The sequence below is a fragment of the Harmonia axyridis genome, chromosome 6 (assembly GCF_914767665.1).
Source record: "Harmonia axyridis chromosome 6, icHarAxyr1.1, whole genome shotgun sequence".
NCBI classification, from domain to species: domain Eukaryota; kingdom Metazoa; phylum Arthropoda; class Insecta; order Coleoptera; family Coccinellidae; genus Harmonia; species Harmonia axyridis.
The window spans coordinates 4,425,083-4,441,855 of NC_059506.1; the positions used below are offsets into that span (position 1 = coordinate 4,425,083).

General features: G+C 33.8%; 3 protein-coding genes across 7 annotated transcripts in view; 2 read left to right on the forward strand and 1 right to left on the reverse strand.

Moving 5' to 3' along the window:
• Positions 1-7,572, forward strand: part of LOC123683211 (ubiquitin carboxyl-terminal hydrolase 31) — a 46,507-nt gene extending 38,935 nt beyond the window's left edge. Inside the window, exons 5-10 of one of the 2 annotated variants that reach the window (XM_045622114.1) lie at positions 338-596; positions 761-926; positions 1,632-2,054; positions 2,217-2,491; positions 4,578-4,882; positions 7,107-7,572. In XM_045622114.1, the coding sequence (XP_045478070.1) occupies positions 338-596; positions 761-926; positions 1,632-2,054; positions 2,217-2,491; positions 4,578-4,882; positions 7,107-7,157 (1,479 nt within the window). In that variant the 3' untranslated portion in view covers positions 7,158-7,572. The remainder of the gene's footprint in view (positions 1-337; positions 597-760; positions 927-1,631; positions 2,055-2,216; positions 2,492-4,577; positions 4,883-7,106) is intronic. The other variant, XM_045622115.1, reaches the window with a different exon arrangement.
• Positions 7,573-7,998: 426 nt separating this feature from the next.
• LOC123683214 (protein BUD31 homolog) lies at positions 7,999-8,830 on the reverse strand. Its single transcript, XM_045622121.1, has 3 exons — positions 8,619-8,830; positions 8,184-8,473; positions 7,999-8,112 (listed from the first exon to the last, which is right to left on the reverse strand). Exons 1-3 carry the CDS (start codon positions 8,710-8,712, stop codon positions 8,062-8,064), a joined length of 435 nt encoding a protein of 144 aa, XP_045478077.1. The 5' UTR covers positions 8,713-8,830; the 3' UTR covers positions 7,999-8,061.
• A 193-nt stretch (positions 8,831-9,023) lies between these two features.
• The window catches only part of LOC123683212 (protein tweety), an 83,910-nt gene continuing 76,160 nt past the window's right edge, over positions 9,024-16,773 (forward strand). For all 4 annotated transcript variants that reach the window (XM_045622116.1, XM_045622118.1, XM_045622119.1 and 1 more), the window contains exon 1: positions 9,024-9,163. The gene's annotated coding sequence lies outside the window, so the exon portion shown is untranslated. The remainder of the gene's footprint in view (positions 9,164-16,773) is intronic.

Genomic DNA, 16,773 nt, shown 5'->3' on the forward strand with positions numbered 1-16,773 from the left:
TTTCTCAAATACTTTTATTTATGAAAATAAGCCAATTCCTTCAACGACACCCTACTAATTTGAATGACAATTTGTTTGTTTGGATTCCAAACACTGACAGGAGAACCAAAAATGGCTGTATTTGACGTCACACTAATAGAGCGTATAGCGTAGATTTTCCTTGTCAAATGTCAAAAGATGACAGTTTCAAAAGTGACAGCTACCCAGATAGCGGGCTATTCAAAATGGAACTTCTTATTGGAAAACCCTTGAATAATCTGAATTTTTATATTCAATATATACTACTGTGCATTAGAGGTATTTCAGGCACTTATCATCACCTCAATTATTTACACAGATTTTCAAAATGAGAATATCGGATCCCGCCTGTGATGAAAACGAACCTTATACTTACATAGACCCTGAGTTGGAGCATCCACTATTCATGGAAGCTTTGGATCAAGCGTTGGCACTATGCAGCGATGATGGGGGTCCTCCACATGTCAAAGTCATATTGGAGTGGGATGACCAAGCAAAGAAAGATCTCATAGCAGATGACACAGATCAGATTGAGGAGCACTCTAGTGTGAAGCATCTCAAAACTTACGATATGCAAGGTACTATTATATAAAGTGTATTTATCATCAATTTTCATTGGACAGAATTTAAACCTATTATAATATCCAAAGAAATGATACAATTTCAATGAATTCGTTTTGCTTCTAATAGATAACGTATATTCGATGGTACATGCAAATTCACATTTTCAATTTTTCTTAAGGGGCTCCTTTAACACTGGAGGAATGTTTGCGAGATTACACAGGAGCTGAAACATTGACAGATGCTTGGAGGTGTACACATTGTCAACAGTATCAGCCTGTCATAAAGACATTGGGAGTATGGTCACTTCCGGATATTCTGATAGTTCATTTCAAAAGATTCAGGCAGTAAGTCTTATAACTTATAACATTTCATAAAATCATTCAGAAGATAAAGTCTGGTTTTGTCTTCTTTAGGCTGAAAACTAGAACTGTCTTGAACTAGTAATTCGAGTTTTGGCAAGAGAAAAAGTAGACCTATAAGATTTGTTAAATTTTAAATCCATCATGTAACACTGCTCTTTTTTCTTTGATTTTTTATCAATGTATTTAAAAATCGCCAAACATACTTGAGATGAGCCGACAAATTGAAACACTATAAACAAACTAAATGACAGATGACAGTTAAACTCCACTTGCATTTATGTATAATGAGAAATTTTGAGTATATTATATAAAAAATTTCGAGCTGTCGGTGGACTACCTTTATTATACTTGAGGTTGATTTGAGCTCTTTTGTACACAGAATTTTTATTTGCTTTTACCATAATTTCAACAACGATGTCGTCATCTATTTTATATTTCATGTTTGACTGTTGCTTCTGGGAATAACCTTTCACAAGTTGACAACAGGTTCCTAAAAAATTGTATTGTATTCTAGCTAAAATTTTCAGTTATCTTTGTATCATTGTTAAAAAGTATCGAACACAAATAAAAATTCCGTGGACAAGATTATGGTTTCTTGAAACTTACAAAGATATATATGAAATTGTTGTGGAGGAGACGAAAAATACTAAATGAACAGGAATTAACAATCTATTTTTTTTATTCTAGGCAAAGTTTAAGAGGAACTAACAGCACAAAATTAACTACTATGGTGGAGTTTCCAGTTTGCGGATTAGATATGTCACCTCATCTTGCCAACAAGTGTAGCTCAGAAACCATAGACGGAGATCAAGTCTTATTGGGAAATAACTGGTCACCTTGGAAGAAGTCCCAGAAGCACTCCACTGCGTCTGACAGCATATATGACCTTTACGCAGTCTGTTACCATCATGGTACCAGTTTGGGTACTGGACACTACACAGCTGCTTGCAAAAATCCATATAATGGCCAATGGTACCTATACGACGATGCCAAAGTCACAAACCTCAGCAGAGAATCAGATGATATGAGCAGCCTTCTTGTTAATAATAGTGCCTATATACTTTTTTATCAAAGACGTGGAGGATATTACTCAAGTAGCTCAAATTCAAGGTGAGAAGAACATACACCCTTGTACAAGGTTATCTAGAGCACATAGTAGCTATTTAGGTTATAATAAAGGAGAAAATTTAGGTTATGTTAGCATAGGTCATTGGATAGAACAATTCTAATTTTTTTAATTTAAAGTTTTATATTGTTCTTCTTATGTTATAGCAGTGCCGCTAGTACCAGTTCCGTCAGTTCAAGTGTGGACCATTGGATATCGAGAATGCCAAGATTCATTCCGCCTAAACATTTGAAGATAGAAACACCTGTTACCAACAATAAAGAGAATGTTGAGGGTACTGAAGAGATAACGGAAAAAGACAATATAGATGTTGCGTTAAGGAACTCCCAGAATGCTCTGAAGACTGACAGCAGCAATAGTATACCGAAGTTTATAGACGAGTCCTCGAACATGCACTTGGAACACAATTCTCAAAACGATGGTTAGTGTGTATACAGATTTGCAAATTCATTAGAAAAGATCGGATATTCTAAGTTATTCCAGAGATACTTACGATCCAGTGGAACAGTGCAATAATAAAAAATCTGCGTTATACGTTATCTAGTAAACGAGTGTTCTCTTTCAATGGAGAAGTGAGGATGGTCACAGTTACGGCCTGCGCTGCGGCTTAAATATTAGTCTCACCTCTGTGAAGATGAGTTCGAATGAGTAGGTTCTTCTTCGCCATAACTTATTTCAAAATAAAATAAATTTTACAAAGTTGAGAAATATGATAAAATACACTACGCAAAAAAATTAACGCACATTCTGAAAATCTCAATTTTAATGAAAGTTAACTCTACATTGACTTTATAACATATTTTTTATGTTCTCTCGGGAAGGTTTTGAACGAAACAAGACACATCAAATGGACGAAAAATTCAGGATTTCACCGAATCTTATGTGAAAGAAGAGAAATAAACAATTTTCAAAATACTGGAATGCTGATAAGTGATTAAATACTTGGCATTTCCACCCCTTGCGTTAATTACAGCTCGGCAACGACGGTTCATACTCAAAATGAGTGATCTTAAAATGTTCTCATCTAATCCTTCCCAGATTTCTCTGAGTTGGATTCCTAAGTCATTAAGAATAGCTGGATGATTTTCTGAACTTCTCAGCCTTCTATTGAGGTTGTCCCAAACCTGCTCAATCGGATTGAGATCTGGACTTCTTGCTGGCCATTCCATTCGAGAGACTTCAACCGCACGATGCGCGCACGATGGAGTCTGGCATTGTCGTCCATAAAAATGAAATTTTCACCAATGTATGGGGCAAATGGCACTACATGCTCTTCAAGAATGTTCCTTATATAGCTATCAGCATTCATAGCTCCATTATCAACGACCACTAGGTCTGTGCGAGCAGTCAAAGATATTCCACCCCATACCATAGTTGATCCTCCCCTGAAACCAGTAGCATTCAGGAAATTGCACTGAGCATATCTTTCATGTGGACGTCTGTGTACAAGGGAACGTCGATCACAATGGTAGAGGCAGAATCTAGACTCATCTGTGAAGAGAACTCTTTCCCAATCAGCCTCTTCCCAATGGATATGCTCTGTCGCAAAATCCAAACGCGCCCTTCGATGGGCTACACGAGGCCTTAAATCATATTCTCTGAGGCGATTTCTGGACACACTTGTATGGGAAACTCCAAACCTTTCTGCAATTCTTGTGTGTGCCCCCTTCTTCTCGCAAAACTACCGCTTGGGCACATTCCTCTTGGGTCAAATTGCGTGTTTCGCGTTGCATAGCGATCGAGTGTAGAAAATCAAACGAAAGAAAAACTATTGATCACTAGAATTGAACGAGAACAACTGATTTCAGAATGGAGCCAATTCATTCAAAATTTGATAATCTCATCTTTTTTTATTCCTGCTGGGAAAAAACATCTGTATTGAAGAAAAACATTGAAAGTGGATAACATATCCATGCATAATTCTGATAAAATAATTATCATTGAGAACACCTTCAGTTGTAGAATAAATTTGAGATTTCCATAATGTGCGTTAATTTTTTTGCGCAGTGTACAAAAACAAATTCTGAAAAAATGCAAAATCGAGGGCAAATTTAAATTAAAAATTCAAATTGACCCAACAGTAGCAGAGTCCATTAAAAAGAAATAATCTCATATCTCTGAGCATTTTCGGCATAATTGCTATATTGACCACCTAAGTACTCTTTTTTTAATTTGAATGTTTTCTTTTGAACTGAAAATTTCGATTCACGAAGAGTATATTTTATTTTTAACTGATATGGTCTCACAACGCATCCCACGGTTGGGAAGCGTATCATCCAATCTCACAGTGCAGTCCTGACCATCCCCACTTCGCCATTGAAGTATTGCACTGGACACTCGTTTATTCAATATCTTATCTCACAGATGTGTGATTGTTGCACTGTTCTCTGAACTAACGGTTTGATATTCCTATAATTTCAAATATATGTTTCCAACCTGTATACAGCATGTTTGATTGCTTTTCAGGACCATGATATCGTTTTTATTAATTAATGTAATTGTTTCAGAGCTCCGTCCAGATTCCAGAATAGAAAGTGACACAGAAAATATTCCACCAGAAAGAAATCCATTGGAACCGATATATAGAACCAGCATCTATATAAATTCAGAGGGGCAAGCTGACATAAAGACAACTTCTAATATTTCTCCGGTGTTGAGTCCTCTGAGACTCAACCACGTGTCAGAAGATGATATAGAAGTGACCTTGAGGAAGGTCGATAATAAAATGTACTTCAGTTCTGTGTCTGTTCAGAGGCATTCTGATAGAGGAGTGGTTAGAAACATCGAAACATCAAACAGTAACCTAAATTGTGTAAGTACTGTTTTGGAAAAAATTTTTGAATATTTTGCCCCAAAGAGTTAATAATGTAACAGGCCATTCGAAAAGTCCCTGATCTACCATTGTAAAATACATTTTTTTGGCAGAATTCGATTTTATTAGTTTCGGCGATGACTTCTTCATTGGCGCTAAATTTCTTTCTAGCGAGCATTCTTTTGAGGTCTGAGAACAGGAAAAAGTCGCTGAGGGCCAGATCTGGCGAATACGGTGGCTGCAGAAGCAATTCGAAGCCCAATTTTGCCATTGTTTTCATTGATTTGTGACTCGGCGCATTGTCTTGATTAATAGCCCTTTTTTTTCCTTCAAATGGGGCCGTTTTTTAACAATTTCATCCTTTGAACGATCCAATAACGCTATATAATGATCGCTGTTGATGGTCTGGCCCTTTTGGAGGTAATAAATGAATATTATACCTTGCACATCCCAGAATACTGATGCCATAACCTTGCCAGCTGACTGTTGTGTTTTTCCTCGCTTTGGATTCGATTAATCGTGTGCAGTCCATTCAGCTGACTGTCGATTGGACTCTGAGTGAGCCATGTTTCATCCATTGTCACATATTGATGCAAAAATTCGAGTTTATTGCATTCAAACAGCTTCAAACACTGCTCAGAATCATTAACACGTTGTTGCTTTTGATCGATTGTGAGCTCGCGCGGCACCCATTTTGCACACAGCTTTCTCATGTACAAATATTCGTGAATGATATGATATACACCTTCAGATGATATCTTCACAATGTGTGCTATCTCGATCAACTTCACTTTACGGTCATTCAAAATTATTTTGTTAATTTTTTTGTTGGTGGCAGCCTCTTTTGGGCGTCCATGCGTTTGCCGACTTCGGTGCTCATTTCACGTTTAAACTTAGCATACCAATCAATGCTGGTTGATTTCCCTGGTGCAGACCCCGGAAACTCTTCATCAAGCCAAGATTTTGCTTCAACTGTATTTTTTCCCTTCAAAAAGCAATACATTATCAGCAAACGAAATTCTTCTTTTTCCATCTTTTTACAAATAACGAAAGTAGCTACACTCACAACGCAATATCTCACAAACTAATGGTCGGACTGCTGTCAAATTTTGACACTTATCGTTTTAAAGTTGGTACTAACTAAAAATGGTATGGATTTAATACTAGCACCGCCATCTGTGCATCAGACCGGGGACTTTTCAATTGGCCTAATACATAAGATTGGTATATAAAATTATGTTTTAATATAATTGAAATAATACTCACCTTTAAACTGAAGTTTATAAATCAATGACAAAAAGTATGCGGAATGTTCATGTGAAATTTTATCATTCGGAGATTGATAGTTATTCACACTATCAGGAAGACAAGCGATACTAACCAAACGAGGACATACTTTGCACCTTAGCAGTAACAAGGGCAAGCAATGAAGTCTGAGGCTGGTCAAGAAACTTGCCTCCTGAGTTGTGTATTATATTTTTTCTACCACGAAAGTTGATTTTTAATAACTTTTCTTTTGATTGAAAATGTAATCTTTTTGGGAAAATTCCGATTTTTCAAAATCAATATGTTGGATGTCACTAAAATTTTTTGTGTATACAAAGTTCATCAATAAAGTGACTCAACAAAAAATTCAGTTATGTAGCTTTCAGACAGGAAAAACTGATAGTTTTCACGACCTACTTACTGAGATGCCTAGAAATTCTGGTGTGTCTACTTATATCTGTAAAACTTTGGGACAAAACAGGAGATTTATGCCTACCTGATTTTGAGAGATCACTAGACTTTCAGATGGCGCAAACATTGTTTATCGTAAACTGTTATATCAAACCACACAGGGTGTTTTAAGGTCAACAAAATACAAAATGGTCCCATTTCACAAAAAGTATCCTTATTCACTATTTAGAACTATTCCTTATGAACTAAGCTTTGAATAAAAGTAAAATAACAAGAACTGAAAAACATAACTATAGTGGGAATTTGTACAATTTTGCCAACCGTACGGAACTCTGGTAAGTTCTAGATGATACAACAAGTGATCTATTTCAAAAAGTTCAAAACAAAATCTAATCTTTCTAGACATTTCAGTGGTACCCCCTAACGTTCCTGACTTCATATTATTGCTTTATATCAAATACAGTATGAATTCAGTGGTGTTACTTCATTATAAATATTTCATTTAGATTATTAATTTCAGTCTATTAATTGAAAAATTTCTTTGCAGATGTCTCCTCTACCTCGAAGGACTCAAACTCAATCTCAGCTATCAATGTAGAAGATTTCGATATTCATTTTTTAAAACTATGTACATAAATTATTAGATAAGTACAATAGATAGTGATAAATAAACTTTTCCATTTGTATACACTTATAAATTGTTCATATGACATGTTCATGCAATGATGAACTGTATTACATATAAATTATGTAATTTGTTTTGAATATTCTCATTTTTGTACAAGGTCTTATGAAATACTAGTGATAAACATTTCTTAGAAAAAGTATACCAAAAAGTTTAACAGAGTAATATATTGATTGTTGCATTAATTATACCATTATTTAAAGTTTTATTTTGAGACCTTATTGTTGAAAAAACAATGGATTTTTTTTAATTTTTGTTTTTTTATTTGTTAGAAAGTTTATCTTAAAGACTGTTCCGAATAAACATTTTAAAATTTTTAATAAATACATAACGATATTTTCTTTTCAAATATTCCCACATTCCTTTACTCCACAAAATTTGAAAACTATTTTTTCCTATTTTGTGGTAAATCCCGTTCATTCTGCCATACGTTGTGCAATAAAATCCTGCAGAAATATCTAAGTTTCACACAGTTTTATGGTCATATAGTTCATTATTATATGTTGGGACTTAACCTATTTTCTGTAAAATTTGTGATACAGAAAACAGTTCTGCCAACCAACGTTTTTGATGCAAAAATCACAAAACGACGTTTAAGGAACTATTCCATTTATTTCATTGAAAATTGGAGGATAAGAGAAAATAATGTACAATACTTGTATAGAAGGCCTATTCTAACATTGTTTCCTCAAAAACTTCTGTACTTATACTGTAACATAGGTACGTACTTGGAAGAACAATAGAAAGTCTTTTATTAATATTATTTATTTACATATATCAAATTATAAATGACCATAAATAGAAGCTCAATAGCTATTCATCCAGAGCAACCTCTACATCCACAATGGACACACTCAACAATTCGACCCTGAAAAAAATGAATGTTTGAAAAATTCCAAAATGATTTGAAAGGCAAAAATTTGTTTCAAATCCACTTACTTCTTCAAGTTTTCCTTTTGGGACTCGACATATACAGTTAGTACCAAAATTAGTGTCTCGAGCTTGAATACATCTTAAGCAACACAAATTTTCATAACCTTGTTTCTTCCATTTAGCTATCAGGTTTTTGTCGGCAATATTTTCATTTAAACAATAGTCATATAATTCTCTACTAATTGCTTTTCGCCTATAGAATAAGTCATAAATATATCTGGATTTCTGATGGTGTATCTTGAATATTGGCCAAAGAGACTCATTTTTTCTTTTACCCTCATGAGATTCAGTTTCAGCTGTAAAAACACAATGCAGTGTATCTATTGCAAATAGTCAGTTATCTGATCGAAATTTCTCAAAATACTTATCACATCAACTGAGAGGAAAACATAAATAAGTGAATAAATAATAATAAAAATAACAGAATATTCCAGTAGCTACCTTCTCTCATTTTTTGTTCCAGTTCGTCTAAAGTAGGTTCTATTAGTTCCCATCCTTCTGGTGGTGCTTTTTTACTTCGTCTAACTTTCGGCATATTTGAAAATTATTGCTGTTGTTATGTTAATTTAATAAAATTGTTTATAGTTTACAGTTTTTCAACAATGCAAATTCAACCAAATTTCTAGAAATGTCATATTCAATGACACTTACACATGATAACCAACTGTTGAAAGTGAAAGTTGCAAATTTTTGAAATATTTGATGATCGTATTTGAAATTTCGTTTTCTAAAAGCATGAAATGAATTATTGGACTTAGATTCTATCTGTGAATGAAGAATAACGCAGAATAGGTGAAGTTGAAGATAAGTGGATATTTTCTTAACGTTGCTACCATTGTCTGACAGATAGGTATTCAAGCGCCCTCTTCAGTGGTGTGTGGAAGTTAAATTTTTCATTTCTTTCAGCAGTTTGTGAGGAGTGTTATGATTTAGTGGGTGTATGTTGTGCTTGTCTTTTGTTTTGGAAATATATGCAAAATTGAGAAGTGAGTAAATGTTTACAAACTACTCTTCTTCAATCCTGATATATTTCTGTTCAGGAAACCTTGAAATATTACAACTTTCATTGATGTTTTCTGAATGGAACTTCCTGATGGACAATTCTTGGAATAAAATTTTTTGATTCATGACAATCGATGACGATGCCTGGAAAACGATGTGTTTCATTATATTACCCATTAAGTATTAGATGAAAGCATCAAATAGGTTGGCATTTTTCAATTGAATTTCAACAGAACTATATCCAGGTGTGCGCTCTTTAAAATATCCTGACAAATGAATTGATTTCTGGAAACACACCCCTAAAGTTACTATTGCGGCGCAACAATTTGTAGTATTACAGTTTCATATCAAAATTCAATGAAATATTTTCATTTTTGAATATGGATTTCTACTTTGAATTTTTCTTTTCAGTCAAGTTAATTGATTGGAGGTAATTCCGGATGGAAGATTTAATTACCATATATTACAAAATTAATGGTTCAAAAGAATTATCTTATTCTCTTTTTGCAAATTTCATTTGAATTTTATGTTGTTCCCATAAATATATTTTCAACGATAAACAATAATTATCTGCCCGGACAATTATTTGAGGTAGTTTTGTTTGTTTTTGACAATGATTGACCTTTTAAAAGGGTCTGAAGAAAATCAAATTAGAATTGATAATTCATCGAAACTTGAAACTTCCAAAAAGAGATACATTGGAAATGTATATTCGTCACACACTGGCGGATCTAGGAGGTTTTTCAGGGAAGGAGGGAGTTCACGGGCAGGGGTTAATGGGAATTAATAACCAAAAATAAAATCCATAGAGATGAAAATGTAATTTTTTTCAAGCAACTGAAACTGGTGAACAATAATATAAATATGATCATTTTGTTACGATGACATTTCCCGCACAATATCGTCCGTCCGTAAATACGATAACTCTCGAAGGAAAACTCCAGACACTTTTGAAATCTTTAGGGTTGGTTAGGATCTCGAATGTCGCGGTTAATTTAATTAATCGGCAAAATACAACTAGGGGTTCTGCTAATAACGTTCGAAATTTTGTTTTCCTCATAATTTGAAAACTACGAATTCATTCGAGATGAACTTTTACATTAAGATGTATAATAATAATTAGCTTTGTGCAATTTCTTGTTGATCGTATGACTATACGAATTTACAAAAAAAAATTATAGACAATATTTCGGTGACAATAGTCCGATCAAGTTGAGATTTTGCTTACAAATGTAAAATAACCATTTCAAGCTTAGTGTAAAATTTCATTTTGATAGTGTCATCAGGATCATAGAAAATTCAAGCAGATTATAGAAAAAACTGTTTCATAATGCATAATGCATTTTATGTTGATCTTGATATCTTCGTAACAATAGATCAAACAAAGTTGAAATTCAGTTTATACAGGGTGTTAGTGAATATGTGCGACAAACTTCAGGGGATGATTCTACATGAAAAAATAATAACATGTTGCCATATAACTTGAGTTCGCCACGCCACTGGAATATTTCAAAATAAAAAGCATTTTTATATTGCTCATTCAATTTGTGACAAAAAAACTTCTCATGTATTCTTTCGTATGGGGCGCCGTTTTCATGCAAAAAATAAAAGATCTTAACTTTATCAATAACTACGTAATAATTTATCAAAGAAATTACACGCGTCTAGATGTTTTTTTTTTTTTTTTGAGAAAACGGCTCCTTATACGAAAAAAGGCATAAGAGATTTTTTGTAACAAATTGAACGAGGAATTAAAAAATGATTTTTCTTTGAAATATTCCAATAGCGTACCATTTTTGTCTTTCAAAAAAAAATTAAGAGCAATAAATAAACTACAATATCTCTTATCTCGGAAAACGAAGCATTTATGAACTAAAGTTAGGTATATGGCAATATTTCATAATTTTTTTTATGTAGAATCACTCCCTGAAGTTTGTCGCACATATTCACTAACACCCTGTTTAAACTGAATTTCAACTTAGTTTGATTTGTTGTTACGAAAATATGAAGATCAACATAAAATGCATTATGCTTGAAAATGTTGAAAATGATCCTGTATATTATGTTACATGACCACCCAAATGTTATTTCTGTAAAACAGGGGTATCGTAGGATTAGAACGCATTATCTGGATAACTTAACCGACAACAATGACATCATAGTGAATCACATCTTGTAAAGGATTATCCATTTTGTATAACAATTTGTATAGTTCCGAAAGTAACGTAAATAAATGTCCTGCGCGTTATCTCTCACAGATCTTGTGATCCTTGGGATTTTCTTAACAGAAATTCCATCAAATTTGCATGAAAATACGTGCAGGTCGCAAAGCGATAGTTTCATGCGTTCTGAAGTTATGGCCGAAAAAAGATATTCTTCAACTGATGCACGGCGAAAAACCAAATTGTGTCTTTAAGTTCTGACAGAAACAGAAATCCCATCAAATTTGTATGAAAAATCCAAAAGGTCGCAAAGCGATAGCTTTAGGCGTTCTGGAGTTATGGCCGAAAAAAGATATTCTTCAACTGATGCACTGAAAAACTAAATTGTGTCTTTTTTCGGCCATAACTCCAGAACGCCTGAAGCTATCGCTTTGCGACCTTCTGGTTTTTTGTTACAAACCAGAAGGTCGCAAAGCGATAGCTTCAGGCGTTCTGGAGTTATGGCCGAAAAAAGACACAATTTAGTTTTTCAGTGCATCAGTTGAAGAATATCTTTTTTCGGCCATAACTCCAGAACGCCTAAAGCTATCGCTTTGCGACCTTCTGGTTTTTTGTTACAAATTTGATGGGATTTCTGTTTTTGTCAGAACCTAAAGACACAATTTGGTTTTTCGCAGTACATCAGTTGAAGAATATCTTCTTTTGGCCATAACTTCAGAACGCCGGAAACTATCGCTTTGCGACTTTCAGGTTTTTTCATGCAAATTTGATGAAACTTCTGTTTCTGTTAAGAAAATCCTATCATTACATTTGAAATTTCGGAGTAAAATGAACAAAACAATGAAAGTATGACTAAGCGCCCCCTATCGAAAGCAGCAAAAACAAATTTATCATGAGTATATTTTGTCCTTAATCAACAAGATATTATCTTTCAGACGAGACTAATTTGCTCAAAAATGTTGATCCAAACTCAATTTACAGGCATTTCAATCAGTCATATTTCTCCGTTTCCCCTACCCTTATTTGATGTCGTAAAATCGAAAGTGACAATTCAAAAAGTAGAGAATTTTCCAAGGATTACAGTGATGATATGTTTTTTCAACTTTATATGAAACATTTTCGAGTAAAATTCATTTTTCTACTCGACGATAGCTATTATGCCCCTTAGCGGTAGAGATATGAACTTCAAAACAATTTCCAGTGTGTTTTCTTGTAAACTTTAGTGGTAAAATTTTTTACCGCAAGTCTCTACGATGAAAGGATCCTGCGATATAGCCGCTTACCTCGCTTATTTGCCCACCCTGTACATATTTTAGAAGTGAATTCTTTGAAATTGGATTTTAGCCTTTGATTATGCGAGGATCGATGTGAAATAGCACTAAATTATATACAAATATAGCTTTTTTAGTTCTTATCTTTCTAGTTTATTGAAAAAATAAACCGAGACATTCTTAATCCTTGCTGTTCAGTGTATTACATAATAATAATATAATCTCTATGTAAGTATGTAAGTAAGTAGAACCTACAAATGCATCGTTAGGCTGAAGACAATTCAGTAGTTGTTTCTCCCCACGGTATTAAATTACTGCTAACTAATGCATTGTTTGAAATGATGTTATGTTGTTAAGGGACGTGACCTTAAAATGCTTAAATTGTTTCAACTGTTAGCAGAGTTATCTTCCAATTGAACTCTTGACCATAATTAGAATACTTCGGAACCAGATTAAGTAATCAGTGAGCTGGTTTTCCGTTTAATGCTTTATGATGATTTAATGACAAATTTTTTAATCCGATTCTTGTGAACTTCCTTATGTAGATTTAATATTGCAGTTTTGGGAATTAAACATTTTCATATGAAATGGATAAAACACATGATTCTCATTTATAGTGGATTCATGAAAAAGAGTATAAGATTCTGAGGTTTAATTAAATACGGTTTTATCGAGGGTTTTATAAAGCGAAGCATTGAAACATTTTGTTGAGTAAAAAAGTTGACGCCCGTCCCTGAATAGACCGTCCTATCATTTTGTCACAATGTCTGTAATTTCCTTATATTGAGACGGAAATGGTCTCAAACCATAAGATTCGACCCATTTTCAAATTCAATTTTATCATGTGTCATATTATACAGAGTGGCAACTTTTTTAATGGGATTGCAAGAATGCAGCGGTTGAGTTCGTTTATGGGCATAATCGAAAATTTTGTTTTTCTGGTATTTCAATACAGCAGATTTGATCGAGATAAAAAATTCTATTTTGATCTGTAATAACTATTTTAAACTTCATGTTGATTGCATGACTAGGACCATAGAAATTTAAGATGAATATCCAAATGAAAATGCGTTTGAGCGTTCCTTTATTCATGCTCCAATTTCATTCTTGGTTATTCTTTTCTTATACAGGATATTCCTGAATTATAGTTAATAACGAAAATAAGAGACTCCCTTGGTAATTTTAAGAAGAAAAAGTACTAGAAACGATGGCCCGCAACCGATTTATTTTCATGGCTGTTGAAGTTTTTTTTTCAAGTTTTTTTCAAAGCATCTGCAAAACACAAAATACATATTTAACTGGAATTTGGCATAGTTATTCCAACTTAGAGTTTATATCACGTGATATGCCAATTTCAATTGAAAATCTACAGAGGGATATATTCTTTGGAACAGTACCTGCTCTTTTCTTCCAGAACTTTTTTTGGTGGACCACTGGTAGTTAAAGAAAAATGTAAAACTGATGCTTGTTTTCTCGATATGTAACAATGATTCATAAATATTCGATGTTGCATTTTCCCTATTTGAACCAATAAAATGATGTTATAATAGTCTTTTCTTTTCTTACCAATAAAACTGCTCTCTGCTTCCACACAGCACCGCACTGTATAAGGATGTGAGGGAACAGGTTAAAGGACCTCATAATGAACTGTAATCTTAATATATTTAAAATGTCCGTGAATGAAACCAAAAAAACGTTATATAAAACACCGAAAACTTTATTCTACTAAACTTCAACTTTTTTTTCCGATAACCATACATTTCATTAATAATCTAACAGAACATATGTCTTGATATTCCCAAAATACGCGATGTTGCCAAAACTAAACATCACAATAATTCAAAAAAAGGCTCAAAATTCGATTAATTGGTATAAACATAGGAAAAATTTAGGACCACAAGAAATACATTCGAAAACAAAGTGTTAGGGCCTATGCACATAGGACATGTCAATGCTTTCTTCATTTTTGTATTTTATACAATTTTTCCTGTTCAGAGGATCTTATTATAATCTTATATCAATCGATGTCTGGAGTAAAATAAATCGTACTTATTTATGAGATGATCGCTGAAATGGTATATAGACTCCTCTTAAACCTAACCCAGACTACATGACAAAGAATGAGAATGGTGCTACTACTGATATTGATCATAGGTGTAACATCCTAACCAAAAAATTATATCCCTGTTTCCAGCAGGTCAAGAGTGATGAAAAGTGGAAAATTGCGGTAGAAAATGCGAATATACCTATCCGTAGCGTTCTCACCATCGACCCGGTTCGAAGAACAAGGGAAATAATTAGACAGTAATGCAGAAAAGTCACGCTGTTTTTATGTGTTGCCCCTACTGGAATACGGTTACTCCCTTTTTACGTCCGCATTTAGAATTCGTCACGAAAGCAACCTTGATAAGAGTAATTCCAGGAAACTTGTTATTCCACCCTCTCACCCACGTATGCCATAATGAAACTCGAAACACTTGAAAAGGTAGCTACCATAAGGGGTGTATAGAGTGCATTCTACTCTCGTATGGCGTATGCAGTCGATGCCAGACACATCTAGCGGAGCATTTCGGTTTTTTATTTTCTATAAGAACCTGCATACCTACCTAGGTATTCCCCTGATATTTCGCAGAATAGCAGATGTCATAAAAAAGGCCAAATCAATCGAATTACATTGTGAACATTGAATATACAGGGTGTCCCGGGAAGAATGCGACAAACGAATACCATGAATTAAAGTCATCATGGAGGACCCGTATCAAGAGGTTTCAATCGCCTGAGTGCCTTCGTTTGGGATATACAGGGTGATGTTCATCTTATGAGTGAAATTTCACAGTTCAATAACTCTTCAACTAATCTACCGAATAATTTCAAATTTTGAAGTTTTGTCACCCTTTCCTATCGCCTTCCTTCAATATTTCTGAATTCGAGTAAATCAGATCCGGACTAGGAAAATTTAAGCCCTTTTTTATTTTCTTGAATATTGAATCACCCTGTATGTTGATATCGTGATTCTTTTTCGTTTTCGTAACCACAAAGAATCAATTCATAATGAAAGTTTTAAATATCTGCTTGGCACGGTCATTCAGGGTGATCAATAAACATTTCTCCATGAAAAAATTTCATAGTTCAAGATATTTTGAATTTATCCGTAGAATTCGAGGTAGAATTATTTCGAAAATTGAACTTCCTTCACCCTTCACGAATGTCTCACCTAAATTTTCCTCAAATTATTTAAGAAAACTTTTAATCAACAAACTGGATGAAGAATAGAACAAAAACAGCAAATAAATTGAAAATATTTGATATTGAAAACAATGAATCAAAAATAAAATATTTTCAGTTCAGCAGATATTGTTCAAAATGATATTTCTCCATTTTAATTCATTTTTGAGCACGTTGATATGATATAGTTGTTTCACAGATTCCGCTATCTTATTCGTTTGAATCGGTTGTACTTCTTTCATGAGGGAATGTTTATTGGTCACTCTGTATGTATGTGGCAAGCTGAGTTTTAGAATGTTGATTATGAATTAATTCGTTGTGGTTACGAAGACGAAAAAAATTATGATATTGACGTACAAAGTGATCCAATATTCACGAAAATAGAAAAAGTCTAAGATTTTGTTAGTCCGGATCTGATTTATTCGATTCCAGAAATATTGAAGGGAGGCGATAGTAAAGGGCGACAAAACTTCAAAAATTAAAATTATTCGGTGGATTTGTTGAAGAGTTATTGAACTAAAAAAATTTCACTCATAAGAAAATGTTTATTGATCACCCTGTATGACCGTGTCAAGCAGAGATTTAGAATTTTTATAATGAATTGATTCTTTGTGGTTCCGAAAACGGAAAAAAATCATAATGTTCACGTACAGGGTGATCCAATATTCACGAAAATAGGAAAAGTCTGAAATTATCCTAGTCCGGATCTGATTCACTCGAATTCAGAAATATTGGAGGAAGGAGATAGGAAAGGGTAACAAAACTTCAAAATTTGAAATTATTCGGTAGATTAGTTAAAGAGTTATTCAACAGTGAAATTTCACTCATAAGATGAACATCACCCTGTATATCCCAAACGAAGGCACTCAGGCGATGACCTCAATTTATGGTATTCGTTTGTCGCATTCTTCCCGGGACACCCTGTATGTAAACCGC